This window comes from Myotis davidii, unplaced genomic scaffold (assembly GCF_000327345.1).
Source record: "Myotis davidii unplaced genomic scaffold, ASM32734v1 scaffold807, whole genome shotgun sequence".
Classification (NCBI taxonomy): Eukaryota; Metazoa; Chordata; class Mammalia; order Chiroptera; family Vespertilionidae; genus Myotis; species Myotis davidii.
The window spans coordinates 1,308,869-1,322,477 of NW_006298272.1; the positions used below are offsets into that span (position 1 = coordinate 1,308,869).

A 13,609-nucleotide genomic window follows, 5' to 3' on the forward strand; every position below is an offset into this window, starting at 1 on the left:
TGGGTTGTCCCCCCCACCCCCTAAGAGATCACACATCTCAGATGTCGGACCCCTCCCCCTCCCAAGCTCCTGAAACCCTCCACGAGGTCCCTGACACTCAAGGTCAACCGTGAGCAGCACGTCCCACATCACAACCACGCCTGCGGTATCCCCTGTCCTTTCCCCGTGGAAACCCCACGTCTCCTGAAGAGCTGGGACCAGGAAGTCCTCCCAAGCGGTCAACATTCTGCTTCCACAGCCCAGGTGGCCCTGGACCTGGAGCTGGACCATACGCCATATACCTGCTTGCAGGATATGTTTGCTCTTTCTCCCTAAACCCTCCCAGCTGGTCACCTCTGCTCCTCAGAACCTCGCCCCTTCCTCCTTGAGATCCTCCACTGTGGTCAGCTCCAGCCACATGAAGGCTCCCTGTCAGGCTCTCTGAGTCCACATGCATCTCGGTTCTTGCTGATCCTTTGAATGTTGGTCTCAGTACGTTCCCTGCCCCCTCTTCCAAAAATCCACTCCCGCTCAGCCACCCATTCTCACCGTCGCCCTTGATCCTCTCTCTACCAGGAAGTGGGTACCACCCAGAGCTGCCCTCCTGATGCCTGATGCCCCGTGCTCCCACCTTAACGTCTGTATTTCCTGGTCACGTGGTTGAACACCTTCACTCCAACCACTCGCTGGTCCCCCAGGACCGCGAGGCCTCTGATCTCGCTGTTCTCTCTCCTTTCTCAGCCTCTCTGCGCCCTCAACTGTCCCCTTGTCATCCTCAGGTCCCATGGCCCTCATTTATTGATTGATTGACTGGCCACGTCATCACTTAAATCACCCTCGCACGTGCCGAAACTCCAGTGTCAATCTCTTGAATCAAATCTGAACCAAACGCACATGTCCCCCCATGGGTGTGTGTGGCTGGAGAAAAACCAAAACCAAAACCACAGGCTCGTGGGTCTAGCTCCGTGGTCGGCAAACTGCGGCTCGAGAGCCACAGGCGGCTCTTTGGCCCCTTGAATGTGGCTCTTCCTAAGCCTTAGGAGTCCCCTAATTAAGTTAACAACAATGTACCTATCTATATAGTTTAAGTTTTAAACATCTGGCTCTCAAAAGGAATTTCAATCGTTGTACTGTTGATATTTGGCTCTGCTGACTAATGAGTTTGCCGGCCACTGTCCTAGCTGTAAACGATGGCGCCCCTACTCCACGTCCCTCCTCTGAGCCGTCCTCCCTGGCGATGTCCATGTCCACCTCCTTCCTCACCCGGTGGCGCCTCCTGCCACATCCGCACTCCCCGGCGCGGTGTTTCCTACCACTGAACAGACGCACCATTCGGAGCAGCCTGACCATGTGCCACCACCTTCTGATCGCCTGCGCACTCCCGCCGACAGAAGTCCTTCCTGCGTGAACGGACACGCTCCGGCCCAGGATTCCCCCGCAGTCGGGTTCTTGCTTTCATCCCTGACCAGGATCCTCAGCCAAAGCTGTGCCACTCTCCCCTCTCGAACGGTCACTCCCCTTTCATCGGGGACCGTTCTTAGCTGCAAACCCATAACTGTCCACAGTCCGTGCGTCTAAACAGCTTCTCTAAGGTGAGTGCACACCTCGCCTGTTCACACCTGTTGCTGGCCATGAATCTGAAGGGCGCACCCCGAAACCTAGAAGAAAACACCTTTACCTCCGGAGCCCACATCTCCCTCCCACCTTGTTTCCCAAACCCCTTTCCCAGCGACACCCCTGAGGAAGGCCCACAGCTGCAGGCCTTCATCCCCCTTCCCCTCTGGGCCCTCTCAGCCACGACCGGTCCTCACTGGCCACCGCACCTGCTCTTCGCAAGAGAGCCCTCAGCCTTCACCTTCCGTCAGTGCTCAGCACCGTGGTCAGTCCTCCATCTCCGCTTCCTCAAAAGACTTTATTGCTGGACGTTTCACACTTTCCCGGGATCTCAGAATAGGAGCAAATCCGTAGGAAGCTGCAGATGGAGTGGAGGGGTCCCGTGTACCCTCCTGCTGTGCCCCCCCATGATTTCTGCTTCCCTCCGTGTACACAGGCAAGACCAGAGTGAGCGTCCATGGCCGCCGTACGCAGACAGAGTTCTGTTCACCGCTGTTTCCATTCACGGCTCACGTGGCTTCTCATCTCCTCGCCTCTCCTCAGCGTCCTCGTCAGTTTCCTTCCATCTCCAGCCTCAGCGTCCGTCCTCGCACCTCATCCCTGTGGACCCCGCCCAGGCTCCACTGTCCGGATTTAAATGCCATGTGGGTGCTGGTGTTTTGGAATTTTCTAGTTCACTTCTAGATCCCCCTCCTGAATGTCAGCATCCTCCTCCCAGCGACCCGCATGCCACAGTGTGGGGATGACTGAGGAGCGTTCTAGGCCCAGTGGTCCCACATCCAATTCTCCGTCTTCCCCTTCCCAAGTCTGAAACTGTCGGCCTTCTCACTCCCAGGGATGCCAGCTCCACCTTCCCGTGGCGACAGAGACAAAGCCGCCGCGGGCCGGCTGACCGCCCCGTGTCTCTCAGACCCTGGAGCTCCTAGAAACACGAGCCTCGAGCTCCTCTTTCTAAACCATGCTCAGAAGCCAGTGGCATCGCCAGCCTCACCACTCCAAGGGACCCCGCCCATCCTGACGGCTGCCATGGCGTCCTGCAGGCTTGCCACTTGCCCTGCCCCCTCTATGTTCTTTCCTCAAAAGAGCAGCCAGAGCCCTGGCCAGTTTGGCTCAGTGGATAGAGCGTCAGCCTGCAGACTGAAGGGTCCTGGGTTCGATTCCAGTCAAGGGCACATGCCTCGGTTGCAAGCTCGATCCCCTGCCCTGGGCCCTGGGCCTGGTGTGTGTGGGAGGCAACCAATCCATGTGTCTCTCTCACATTGATGTCTCTCTCCCTCTCCCTCTCCCCTTTGCTCTGAAATCAATAAAAAAATATAATTTTAGAAGGAAAGACCACATCACGGTGGACGTAAAGGTATGCGTTAACGCTCAGAAAATGCAGCCTCGAGAGGAGGCTGGCCCCTGATAAATGGTGATCAACGGTGCAGAGGCTGAGAGGGTCCGAGGAGAAAGATGGAAGCATCTCTGGGGATTTACGGAGCATCGCTACATGTGTTCCTGACTTTACACACAGTTTCTTGGTAACAGAACACGACTTTGGGGAACAGAATGGATGACCTGGGGAGGGCCAGCAGGCGAATCCCCTGTCATCAGCAGAAATGGACAAGGCCAACCCCTGGGGCCGGTGACCTACCTCTGCAGAAGGGGGCCGGGAAGTCCCAGGTGGCGCCACTCCCGGGGCTGACGATGCAGGTGAGCGTCGCATGGCCCTCCAGAACGTAGCCGGCCAGGCAGCTGTAGCGGATCTTGTCGCCGATGTTGAACCTGGACCCGTGCAGCACTCCTTTCAGGATGTCCCCGGGGTTCCCGCACGTGTGGCTGGGCAGCACTGGGGAGGAGAAAGGAAAGGACAGTGAGGGACGGCCCTGGATTCAGGTCGGTCTGTCGCTCAAAACATGTTCCTCCTTGAAGATGATAGTGAGCACAGCAGCCAGCAGTGCGCCCATCCGGCCGGACTGTGACCACGGACGTGCATGCATGTTTCCCATCCGCCACCTAGCACTTCTGTACAGATCGTGCTTAGCTACAAACGACTGTGTTTTGTTAGGGGGGAGGAGAGCGTCCGTCCTCAACGGCGTCTAAACCACTTTTCTAATCGTGAGGTTCCACCCTCTCCCACAGGCAGCAATCAGACAGCGCAGTGGGACTGGGGTTCTGACAAAGCAATTAGCATATATGAATAGTCATGCCACAGGTACTCCACGACCAGCACTGCCTGTACACACCACTAATCAATGCTTAATCAATGTCTGATGGATAAGCAACTTAAAAAACTAAAGATCATTTGTTAATCTATCAGATTGTAATAAAATCGTTCCATTACTGTATTCCAGCCAGCTGTGAGGGTCTGTGCATGGATACAGTGTCTGACTCACAAAGGAGTGGTTACCACGGCTTTCACAACACAAGTACTGCACTCACTTGCTTCGCAGTCCGGCCCTGACGCTGTCCCTTCCTGCCCGGCTCCCTCTGTGTACGTGTAGGGTTCCTTGCCTCGTGCAGCTGCCCCAAGACCTCCTCTAGACGAAGCCGTCGCACCAGAGAGCATCGTCTACGACCTCGCTGACTGGAGGCCGTTGGCTGTGGTTGGCTGTTGTCTCTGCCCTCGCGCCGTAAGTCAGCCTGCCATCTCTCAGGCACCTGCGCTCCTGCAGCGCTCAATAAACCAAGGGTCCTACTGTTCAACGGAATGGTTTCCAAGTAAAAGTATTTCTAAGTGAGTAAAAGTACAGTATTTTATCTTCTTTTAAAATATCATTTACTGGTTTTAGAGAGAGAGGGGGAGAGAGAGAGAAACACTGGTCTGTCATTCCACTGATGTATGCCTCCGTTGATTGCTTCTTGTATGCGCTCTGACTGGAGAGTGAACCCCAAGTCTGGCTTGTGGAGAATGACACTCTAACCAACCAAGCTACCCAGCCAGAGCCAATTATTTCATATCTGAATCCATTTTTTTTTTTTTGCTTGGGTAGAGAGGATAGGTTGATATCCTATATAATAAAAGGCTAATATGCAAACAGACCAGAGGGCGGAATGACTGGTCGCTATGATGCACACTGATCACCAGGTCAACACAGGAGCTGCCCCCTGGAGGTCAATTTGCTCCCACAGCGGGGGGCACTGTTCAGCCAGAAGCTGGGCTCACAGCTGGCGAGTGCAGCGGTGTTTGCGGGAGCCTCTCCCACCTCTGAGACGGCACCAAGGACCCCTCGGGGGATGTCTGACTGCCCACGGGGATCAGGCCTAAGCTGGCAGGCAGACATCCCCCAAGGGGTCCCAGACTGCAAGAGGGTGCAGGCCGGGCTGAGAGGACCACCCCCCACCCCCACAGTGCACAAATTTCATGCACCAGGTCTCTAGTAGTGATATAAACAGAGAATGGGTTAACATAAGAAAGGAGTAATATTCCTGGGTTTATGGGCCATTCCTCATTAACTTTAACTGAGTCATTCTCTTAATACTATAAATTCTCCCAAATAAAAAATATCTGAAAGTATTGTTAATTACATACTTGGACTCCTGGGATGAAAGAAGCTAATAAATAGTTAATTTAACTAAGGGTAGCCTCAATGGCATTAAGGAAAAATGTCAAAGTTCCTTTTCCTATATAGGTAGGCCTAAGTTTTTCCAATGTGTCCTAAGATTTGCTCTCTAAAACTGGACCTATTAGCACCTCCTAACTACCCACACTTTCCTCAGCAGGGCACCAGTTCCTGTGGGGCACTGAGTGCTGTCAAAGGAGTCACACCTTTGGGGACCCCTGGACCTGCTGGGGTTGGACCCCAGCACCCCCCCCCCAGGCCCCTAGTGCACGAATGTCCTGCACCAGGCCTCTAGTTCCATCATAATTTTCTTACACTATTCTATTAATCTAATTCTTGACTAGTCTACATGATATGGTCAATTTGGCTTTTATTACTTAAGGATATATTGAAAACATGAGTCCTTTGGGAATATATGTACTAACATGGAACTTGTACATATAAGCAAATGAAAGATGCAAATTGTTTGGGAATCGTTAAAACAAATACTGGTTTTAAATGAATGAAAATTATATGCTTTTGAGTGCATGTATAAAAATAACCATATAAATCTATAATAATAATAAATGCATAATATGCAAATTAGACCAGACGTGCTTCTGGACGAACCTTCCGGACAAAGCCAGGGCTGTGAGGGACGCCTGGGTCCCGGGTGCCAGAGAGAAGCTGGTGCCAACAGCCAGGAGAAGGAAGGCCTGCTGTTGCATGAATTTCGTGCATCGGGCCTTTAATATATGTATAATAGAGTGAAATTATTTGTTTTGTTCTTTTATACGTCAAGAAATAGATCTCGTTCAGTGAATGAGAGGGAATGTCAGTATTCCTAAAGTTATTTTACTGTAACATTAAATATGAACAAAGTAAGCTATGTAGAAACACTTAGAAAAAATACTACCTTTCAGATACTTAATGTAATTGATATGTTTATAAAATCACTATTTACATAGCAAATGTGTTCAATTCTAGTTAAAAAAAATAATAGTTTCCAAAAACAGTAAAAAAAACCAAACTGTTTGAGACACAATAAGAAATAGTTAATTTTGGTCTAGGAAAGAGATTTTCCACCATCGTGCGACAAGACGTTTTAAAGCCTGCAGCACCTGGCTATCCAGTCAGGGGCACCGACCCCTTTCCCTTCGACCGTCAAGTAAATGATGGAAACAGCCCACACAATAGCCGTCTGGTGTGATTGAATCAAAATAAAACCGATTTCTCTTTTTTCTTTTTTTGTCAGATCGGCAAAAACTGTAATACATGCTCTGGCATGCCGCGGGCGGGACTCTAGTCATCAGCCTGTGTGCGCGAGATGAAAAGGGCCGGCCGGCCCTACTCCGCAATCATCTTTGCTTCTCTTATAAAAAGGAAGTTCTTTGTTCGATATCACAGTCACTATTTCTAAGTCGGCGCGTCTTTAAAAAGGGTGTTGACAGCACCTTCCAGTGCATCGGCATCTGCCCGCCTGGGCCCCCTGGGGGAGGAGGCTTTGGGCTCTGTAGGGAGGAGCCCTGGAGTGTAGGCTCCGCAGGGCCTTCGGCCTCATGGTCTGAGAGGCCAGGCAGTTCGTGTCTTACATGAGCAGGAGGGAGACGGAGGATGAACGAACGCCATTGGGTTTTCCGTCCTGGCCCGGGAACATGTAGAATCAACGACCCCTTCCCTTCTCTCGGGGCCTTTATTCTTCCCATCGGTCGTCAGGGCGCCCCTCACTGGGAGGCAGGCACCTCTATGCAGGGCCCACATCCATGCTCCCTAAGTCAGGGGTCATCAGTACAAACCTGTGAACGGCCTCACAGCCCGCAACGGACACCACACGCCGCTGCTCCCACACCCGGGAAACACGGGGCCTTTCTCACACCGGACGCGGACGCGGCTGCAGAGCTTTCCCACCACGTTTCTCCTGAACATGGAAGGAGGGGCTTTCTCACATCCTCTCAGCACAGAACCGCGGTCACCACACAGAAACACGACGGACCGTGAACCAGGTGCCGGGGGTACGCGGGCCAGCGCCACTGGTTTATCCCAGCCGATTCCATGCATTTCAGCCAGAGGGAAGGGCAGACCATCTGTGAGGCTCAACCGCGCTGTGATGTCGCCAGCAAGTGCGGAATTGTACTAACTTCACAAAATTTGAAAAAAAACCGTATCACTCCTAAAAACCAGGGTCTCCCCGACTCGGCGAGGCCTCTTGGAAAGAACAGTCACGTCTTACAACCCTGAGCAGACTTCAGTGTCACAACCCGGAAGAGAGACGACTGGGAAACGCAGAAGGCAACGCAAGCCCTCCTGTTCCTTAGCATCGAGCTGGGAGAGCTACTTTCCCAGGAAACGACGTCGACGTTAAAATGAACAGTTGCCCGCGGAGAAGGTAGCTACGCCATGGAGGGTGTCCCTGGACCGTGGTTACATGGAGGCGTGAGTCGTGGCTGATGTGACAGAACCCCTTTCCCGGGGCAGGGGCAGGTCACCAGCAGCAGCATCCGTGGCCGTGAGCCGCCTCAGCCCACAGCCGCGCGGCCACGCTAACTCCAGGTCTGGTCCACCTCTGCCTCCCCTCCTCCTCGGCAAACCACCCCCGGCCTCCTGGGCCAGCAAACGGTCTCCTTTTTGTTCTTTCTTAAAATATATATATTTATTGATTTCAGAGAGGAAGGGAGAGGGAGAGAGAGAGAAACATCAGTGATGAGAGTCATGGATTGGCTGCCTCCTGCACCCCCCGAGTGGGGATGGAGCCCACAACCGGGGATGTGCCCTGACCAGGAATCGAACCCTGACCTCCTGTTCATGGGTCTCTGCTCAGCCACTGAGCCACAGGGGGTGGGCTCCTTTTTGTACCTGTCCCGGGGTTGCCTTTCCCTTCACGTCGGGACAATTGTTCCAGGATCTGGAAACAGCTGCCCAGCACCCACGGTTTGAACAGCGTTACTTGGAATTGACTGGAATTGAGGGAAAGCGCTGGACCTGAGTCTCTTCCTCACCCTCCCGGGCCCCGTCCATCTCCTACGTGTCCTCACAGTGTGTATCCCAGGTGCAGTGGGATTGGAGGGGACAGGGCTCCCCTCTCTGCTCCGTGGACTCTGTAGTCTGGGTGCTGGGCAGCCCACTGCGTACCGGGCACATCTATTTCATTTGTGTCCCTGTAACATCCAGCTAACCTCTAACCCTGAGCTGGGACTTGTCAAATACAAATCCACTGAATGGTCATTAGCAATAAAAGCACAGCGAGTCCATCCAGTGCCCGATGTGCACAATAGCTAAGATTTACTAGTATGTAGTCCATGGATTGGCGGGAACAGGAAAAACAACATGTTTAAAAACACACAGGTGGACAAAATGACGTTTTGGAAACAATGAATCAGGACCAACTTATAACGTTAAGTCACATTTTTTTCCACCTCAGGTTAAACATGCAAATAGGCCTCAGAGGCTGAGAATGAACTGAAGTTTATAAAAAGCAAAATAAGTTAGCAAATGGGGAAGTGACTGAAAATTGACTTAAAGATTAAAGCCAGTGGTTGGTAGTGGAAAGATAAATGTATGACAGGAAATGAAGATTTCTATTTTCAGCCAATTACGTCTAGAAAAAAATAAATAAAATTTTAAGGTGAGCAATGCCATCAAGCAAATAGAAATAGTTGAGGATACACTAAAATACTTATTTTCAGTTGCAAAAAAATAAACATGAACATAATATTACAAAAGCATTAGCACGTTTGTTTCAAAAATTATCAAAACACCGTACGTTGTGAAAAACAGACGAACGTGTCTCCAGGTCCATGTGGAGGTTGGCGTCTGAGACACGCGAGCTTCCCTAACACGCGAGCCTCCAGTGGCTGGAAAACTCATTCACAGTAAAAAATCCAACCCAACTGTCATTTCTGCCAATTTCCCTGTAAGTCATTTTTAACCCTTTTCCCTGAAGACGGGGGTCTCCATGTCTCCGGAGCACCCAGCACACATCAGTGCTCAGCAAATACTGAGTTGACGTGAACTCTCCTCTTAACGCCCTCTAATCCAGTGGTTCTCAACCTGTGGGTCACGACCCCTTTGGCAGTCGAACGACCCTTTCACAGGGGTCGCCTAAGACCATCCTGCACATCAGACATTTACATGACGATTCATAACCCTGGCAACATTACAGTGATGAGGTAGCAACGAAAATAATGTTATGGTTGGGTCACAACAGGAGGAACTGTCTTTAAAGGGCCAGATGGTTGAGAGCCACTGGGCTAAGGGGTCGGGAGGAACTGCTCCGCTGAAAACCATTTCAAACCGCAGTCCCCCCAGGAGAAGAGCTCCGCGCTAACAGGATCACAGGAGCCCCGTCCAGGCAGGAAGTGAGACCTCGCCATCCCGGGTCATTTCTTGGTCTGAAAAGGGGCGGCGTTTGCACAGCAGTTCTAGGCCGTGACTGTTTGAACAGCGGCCTGGCTCTTCCAGGCAGAGTTTTCTCAGCTCTCTTTCCCACCAGGTTGGACGGATCACACTCTTTATACTTAGACTAGAGGCCCAGTGCACCAAACCCACACACGGGTAGGGTCCCTAGGCCTGGCCAGCAAGCAGGGCCCATCACATTCCAACCTCCTTGCCTCCTCAGCACCCCGCCACCACCGCTGGTCGCACACTATGTTCCACGCCACCCACTAGTGGTCAGCACGTGTCATAGCAAGCAATCAAATTCCATTCTCCCGGTTGAACTCCCGAGGGGACACTTCGCATATTAGCCTTTTAGATATATAGGTTTTCGGTGTGGCAATTTGCCTCTTCCTTTCCTACCACACTAACTCCACAGAAGGAGACACAGCTTGTTTTGGCTCATTAGGGTAATCCCAGTGCAGCTGTTGTGAGAACAATGCCGCCACGGTGGGTTGAAAGGGGTTTCAGAATGGTCAGGCCCACAATTCATTTGCAAACTCCAAGCAGAGAAGCAGGGAGAGGACATGCCAAGGATAGCATGTTGCTACGCTGAAAATCCTTCCCGTAGCCCATTAAATAAATGTACATGATGCTTAATTCTGATATTTGTAGTTTAAGGGTTTAGAATAAAGACCGTGTAATGATAACACCGCAAAACAAAGATTACGCAGAGCTATGAATCTGTGTATGAAGAAGAATGTGTATATGCAGCCCAGTGATGGGGTTTCTGAACAGCTACAGTACTGACATCACCTTTGTGGGTTTTTTCTAAAACAAACTGATTGAAGGTACAGTCTTCATTAGTTCTAATACTCAAATAGGTTTCATAGCTACTAACATTTACTGATGCAAATTATTTGAGCAAAAAATCGGTTACAGGTCAAATAAAGTGACTCTGGAATTACACAGGAGTTGATAACTCCAAATGTCATGTGTCCCCTTGGAGAATATTGGTAATTGGTGAAATGTGGAACAGCGACTCATTGAGTCCCCACCTGGAGTGAAGCTAATCTACTTTTACAGCGCCCCTCACACTGAACTGGGGCATTAGCTCGATTTGTGAGGCCTGTGGAAGCACTCCGTCTGTTTTATGGGTGTAAAACTGTCAGTGCAGAGTGGCCTCCTTGCCCTGCTGTTCCTCACGGATCTGAGTGTCCCCGGCAGGTCCTGTTTTCTCAGGGACCTGTGTTGACCCTGGCCCTTCATTCCCAGGACCAATCATCAAGGCGGCAGCTCTTCCCAGTGGCCCAGTGCCTACCTGCTCTCCTTCAGAAATTTAAATTTGGATTCTTTACCTCCCAACGTATGTACTTGGAAGAAAATGAGACAGCATTCTTCACTCTAAAATGTGCAACTGTACCCTGGCCAGTGTTTCCCAGTGGGTTGGGCCCTGTCCCGTGCACCCAGAGGTCACCGGTTTGATTCCCAGTCAGGGCACATGCCCGGGTTTTCGAACTTGGTCCCAGTAGGGGGCGTGCAGGAGGCAGTGCATCCATGATTCTCTCACATTGTTAATGTTTCTCTCACACTCCCTCTCCCTTCCTCTCTGTCTAAAAATCAACTAAAACAAACATATAAAATGTGTTATTGTTTCTTCTTTGGGGGTAGGAGGCTATTTTAAGTCCAAAAATATGATGGAGAAACAGGTCTAGATATTCTCTGGTTTACGGACGACTGTTATGACATGTATGTTTGGGTCCTTCCAACACTCGCATGTTGAAAGTCGACCCCCCAGTGTGACCATGTTAGGAGGTGGGGCTGTGGGGAGGGGATTAGGATGAGATGATATCTGAGCAGGGAGCCTGCTGAAGGGGGTCAGTGCCCTCACAAGGGTCAGGAGAAGGCATGCTCCTCACCGGTGCTCCCCACCGTGAGCATGCACGGCCCTCACAGTCCTGTGTGGAAGGGGACCCCACCAGAACCTGCCTCTGCCGCTCCTCCCCCTGGATTGCCCCCCTCCAGACCGTGAGAAATAAACATGTGCCTTTGCGAGCCCCCAGCATGTGGGGTTAATTATAGTGACTCACCCCATGCACATACCCTGGTTTTAATAATAGCAAAGGATGAGGCTTTGAAATTTTATTAAACATAAAAGTACAGAGTCAAAAAGAAACCCCCAAAACACACTTAGCTAAAAAGTAAATGAAGAGAGGTACCATCTGCCCATGCCTATAATTTGCTGGCCCCCTGATGCCTGTACTAGAAAGATCACATCTACATATATAAAAGGCTAATATGCTAAGTATCCCTTCAACCATCTGACCAGTCATTATGACACGCACTCACCACCAGGGAGCAGATGCTCAATGCAGGAGCTGCCATGACGCACACTGGCCATTTTCAAAGAAATGGCACCATAGACCTGGTGCCGACAAACCAGCACTCGGCTTCCCCCAAGGGGAACACAGGCCCTGCCACCACCCCAGAGCGACACCCCACCAAATCGCAGCCAACACTGCCGGGACCCCATGGAGCAAAATGCGGCCCACAGCCCAGACCAGTCTGGAAATGGTTGCTGTGGGCGCCAGGTAATGATGTCATGTAGCAATGCCCAGCTTCCTCTCCCTACAACTAGCCTCCTTGGAGTTTCTTCAGCCCAGGGATCCAACTTGCTTTATAGCCAGGTGCAAACATTTCACACTGTAACCAAATGTCTGTGAAGTGTTTTCCCTGCCTCATCTCACTTGATCCAGGCTACATCAGAAAGCAGGTCTAGTTAAGCAAGTTTATTCTGTATCTATAAAAGGCTAAGTTGACTCACGCATGCGCGATACATATAAAGCTCTCACTGGTGCCAATCGCAGGCGTGTGTTTCCATCTGTCACTGTTGATCATGAATGTGGTTGACACTCTATTATAGAGAAAGGGCGAATAGCAACATTAAAATATTTCTTCTAATTAATTTCCTTTCAATGTGCACAAATTTGTGCACTGAGCCACTAGTTTCCTAATAAGACTCTATTCAGCCTGTGGGACATTGCCTTCAGCCACACAGTGCACCACTCCCACCCTGCTCTCTACCCAGGTCCCACCCACCCTGTGCTCTCCACCCAGCCACGCCCACTCTGCACTCCATCCTGGCCACGTGGGAGAATGCGCAGCCTATTGAGCACACCTGCTTTGCTTTCACTCCTCACGCGCGCTCTCCACCTGCTTAGGAAGACAGGAAAATAGGCCATGCCCACCTTGTGCTCCACCCAGGTCCCACCCACCCTGTGCTCTCCATCCAGCCACGCCCACTCTGCACTCCATCCTGGCCACGTGGGAGAATGCGCAGCCTATTGAGCACACCTGCTTTGCTTTCACTCCTCACGCGCGCTCTCCACCTGCTTAGGAAGACAGGAAAATGGGTGAGACGTCAGCTCCCAAACTTTGCATCCTGAGACAAGTAAACGCTAGGAATGATCTGGTGCACTCTGAGCCGCATTTACTGGGACATCTCCCACATGCACAGTGGCTTCCCTGATGAGGACCAAGCCAGGGCCTCCAGCAGTGACAACCCAGCGCCCGAGCAGCCCGGACCACTCCTCGCTCAGCAGCCAGCCCTCCCTCTCTATGCAAATCGGTCAAAGAAGACAATCTGCAGTTTAAGCCACCACCTCATCTTAGTGATGAGCCAGTGACATCCAGAAAGCTCACCGAGGTGTCCAGCTGCACACAGTAGGTGACGCCCTCTCCCAGGAGGAATGTCTGGGGATCTGGGCGGGCGCTCAGGGTCACATGTGCTCAGGGCAGGACCTAGGTGGGCATTCTCCAGAGTAAAAGCCCATCAGCCCTGCCAGGACGCCACCAGGATTTCCATCATCGTCAGAGGTGCCTCAGCGGCGCCTGGTTCTGAACAGTAACTAGTCTCTAACAGTTAATGTGAGTCCCCACTATTAGTTCTGTGTATAAATGGGTGCCCACCGTCCACCAAAGTCAACAGCTCAACACAAAACAAACAGCCCCAAAATGTACAGTGAGTTTAAAATCCGTGCACACGTTTCCAAGGGCAATTCAGTTTCATATTCTCAACCCTCCGTCAGTTGCATTTCCCTTCACTTTATTCTCTTTATTATTTC

At 51.3% G+C, this 13,609-nt stretch overlaps 1 protein-coding gene across 1 annotated transcript in view; it reads right to left on the reverse strand.

Moving 5' to 3' along the window:
- The window catches only part of CSMD1 (CUB and Sushi multiple domains 1), a 710,708-nt gene that overhangs the window by 459,992 nt on the left and 237,107 nt on the right, over positions 1-13,609 (reverse strand). Inside the window, exon 4 of the mRNA XM_015570591.1 lies at positions 3,227-3,421. Within this exon, the coding sequence (XP_015426077.1) occupies positions 3,227-3,421 (195 nt within the window). The remainder of the gene's footprint in view (positions 1-3,226; positions 3,422-13,609) is intronic.